The sequence below is a fragment of the Cryptococcus neoformans genome, assembly GCF_000091045.1.
Source record: "Cryptococcus neoformans var. neoformans JEC21 chromosome 14 sequence".
Taxonomy (NCBI): domain Eukaryota; kingdom Fungi; phylum Basidiomycota; class Tremellomycetes; order Tremellales; family Cryptococcaceae; genus Cryptococcus; species Cryptococcus deneoformans.
In genome coordinates, this window is record NC_006683.1 from 662,521 (window position 1) to 665,084 (window position 2,564).

The window sequence follows — 2,564 nt, forward strand, 5'->3', positions numbered from 1 at the left end:
CTCCATCCCCCACCCCCGCCCCCCCCTCCAGGCCACAAACCGGGCAGCCTCCACCCCATACACCGACGCGAGAGCGTGCGGAAGAGGTTGTACAGGATGATGAACGTGACGAGGTAGAAGATGATGTTGAATGCCTTGTTGAATACGCGGTCTATTCGGTGGTTTCCGTTAGCAGTGATTTTGGGCGGTTGGGGGGGGGGGAGGAGAAGACAGACCGTAGTGGGAGGGAAGGGTGGAATACGGATCTTCACCGTACTCTAACCCTTTATTCACTTTGTACAGGTTATACGTCAATCCGCATGATCCTATGGATACCATGGGTCAATTCTCGAATCAGCTAAAAGCGCTGTTTTTACGATGCGAGATGATATGTACCTTGGAGGATGTAGGGATCGCCTGGAGCTGACCAGCCTTCACACGAGACGTCTACTTTGCCGAGTCTCAAAGAAGACGGTATATCGGTATCGCACTATGTATATTTAGTCTGCGTATTATTTCCAGCTGCCTGGTATCCAGAGCCATCCTCCAGGGCCAAAACATACCTTCCACTGAACATTACCCAACCCATCATCCCCCATGTTGGTACACTGCACCACGTCTGGCTGGAATACCTTGCATCCGGGACCTTGGCATGTGAGTTGTGCTAACGATACGCTCAGTCCTCCTACTGACCTGTCTCTGTGGAGGGGGGCTCACGGATAGGATTCGTCCGTCGTCCGGCGGTATACTTGTCCGCGTAGAAAGTGAGCGTCTTGACCGCGCTCAGAGCGATTTTCTTGGCTCCCGCTGTGTTTCTTTTCATCGATTCTCGATTGTTCTTGTTCTGTCTGGAGTGGGTTTTGATTTGAATAAATGACTGTCCAGGCAAGGGAGTGGCGCTGAAAAGTGGAGGTGGCGGGATCCGACGTGGAAAAAACCGGCCTCCACGTCAGCCGAGGTTTTTTAATCTTATCTCAGGTCCCGGTGCGCTGCTGCTAGAATCGTGGAACGGAAAAGTTTCGAGGAATAGTTTCGAGGACAAAAAACCACGCACTGTTGAAAATGCCGCTACATCTCAAAGACATCAAGAAAACACTATAATGAAATATGTAGAGATGGTAACATGGTACAAAAAAAAATAAACCGCGGCGTTGAAGCCGTCTCTTTTTTACTCTCCCTTTCTTCTTTCATCTCGGTTCGGTGTACGCCTTAGAGGACATTGACACGGGGGTAAACAAGCTTGGGCCCATTCTGGCCGACACACATCTGACCAAGCTTGTGTCCGACCTCGATCGCGTCATCCAAATCCTTGCCAAGCGCCAAGGTGCCCAAGAAGCCACCGGCAAACATGTCGCCGGCACCGTTGGTGTCGACGATCTGGTCGTCTGCCAGCTTGGAGACGGGGTACGTCTTGGGGTTGGCGTCCGAGGTCTTGACGTTGCCGGCGGAAGTGGAAGGGGAGGAGGAGGCGACGAGGGTGGAGTCGGCACCTTGGGTGATGACGATGAGACGGGGTCGGGAGGTGTTGGATTTGGGGAGGGCGGCGAGGGCGGTGGCGACGTCGGCGAGGGGGGCGTCCTGGGATGATAACGGTCAGTGTGGGTGCGTTTTCGTTTTAGGGACGACTTACGGCCATGCCAGAGGCGGTCGCAAAGGCAGCGGCTTCGCTCTCGTTACCGATCAAAATGTCGACATGGGGCAAGAGCTCTTCGAGCTGGACCTTGAAGAACTGGGGGATGAACGGGGCAGACAGGTTGAGGGCGACGACCTTGCCCTTGGAGGACGCATTCTTGGCGATTTCGAGGGCGCTCTCGATACCGTGGGTGAGAAAGTAGCCTTCGATGTAAAAGTACTTGGCGGTGTCGATGAGCTTGGCGATCTCGGGCTGGGCGAGGTGGGAGGGGGTGAACTGCTCGGCGGCACGGAGGGTGGTGCAGAGAGAACGGTTGTGGCCGGAGAGGATGACGGCGCAGGCGCCCGTCCTGGCGGGGGGAGGCTGGATCTGGTACGCCGAGAGGACGCCCTCGGCCTCGTTGGCCTTTTGGAGGGTGTTTTTCAGGTCGTCGTCGCCGACGGAGCCGATGTAGGCGACCGCGTTGGCGGGGTGGACGTACTGGTGCAGAGTCAGCAGTGCGGGTAAAAGTTTTTCGGGGACGTACAGAGGCGGCACGGGCAGCGTTCTGGGCGGCACCGCCGGCGACATAGGAGACGCGGGCGTTGGTGACGATGTCGTCGTAGCTTGGAATGGTCAGCGCTGGCGGCTGGGGACGGGGGAGCTCACATGGGCATATGGGAGTCGTCGGCGAGGATGGCGTCGTTGGGCTTGAGGGCATACCGGGCGAGGTAGGCGGGGCCCTCGTCGGGGCCGACGGTGATGTCGAGCTGGGGGTCAGCGGCTGCGGGGCGGGGGGGGACGTACGAGGGGGTTGCCGATGCAGACGATGAGGGGGGACTGGGACATGGTGCGTGGGGAAGAGCAGAGATATTTTGTCGCGGCCCTTTATTCGCGGCCTGCGGTCACGTGACGGGGGGGTTATAGCGAGTGAGTGTCGAGTGCAACTGGCAACTCGCCACCCACTCCCCCA

At 57.6% G+C, this 2,564-nt stretch overlaps 2 protein-coding genes across 2 annotated transcripts in view; both read right to left on the reverse strand.

Annotated features, from left to right (window-relative positions):
* CNN02120 (conserved hypothetical protein) overlaps nt 1–928 on the reverse strand; it is a 1,646-nt gene extending 718 nt beyond the window's left edge. The window contains exons 1-5 of the mRNA XM_568691.2: nt 697–928; nt 543–643; nt 376–469; nt 216–305; nt 1–151 (exon numbers count right to left, since the gene is read on the reverse strand). The exon at nt 1–151 is cut by the window's left edge and continues 288 nt beyond it. Of these exons, the coding sequence (XP_568691.1) occupies nt 1–151; nt 216–305; nt 376–469; nt 543–643; nt 697–802 (542 nt within the window). The 5' untranslated portion in view covers nt 803–928. The remainder of the gene's footprint in view (nt 152–215; nt 306–375; nt 470–542; nt 644–696) is intronic.
* A 1-nt stretch (nt 929) lies between these two features.
* CNN02130 (adenosine kinase, putative) lies at nt 930–2,496 on the reverse strand. Its single transcript, XM_568693.2, has 5 exons — nt 2,399–2,496; nt 2,261–2,361; nt 2,139–2,217; nt 1,610–2,092; nt 930–1,557 (listed from the first exon to the last, which is right to left on the reverse strand). The coding sequence occupies exons 1-5, from the start codon at nt 2,438–2,440 to the stop codon at nt 1,189–1,191; spliced, it is 1,074 nt and encodes a 357-aa protein (XP_568693.1). The 5' UTR covers nt 2,441–2,496; the 3' UTR covers nt 930–1,188.
* Between the last annotated feature and the right edge of the window lie 68 nt (nt 2,497–2,564).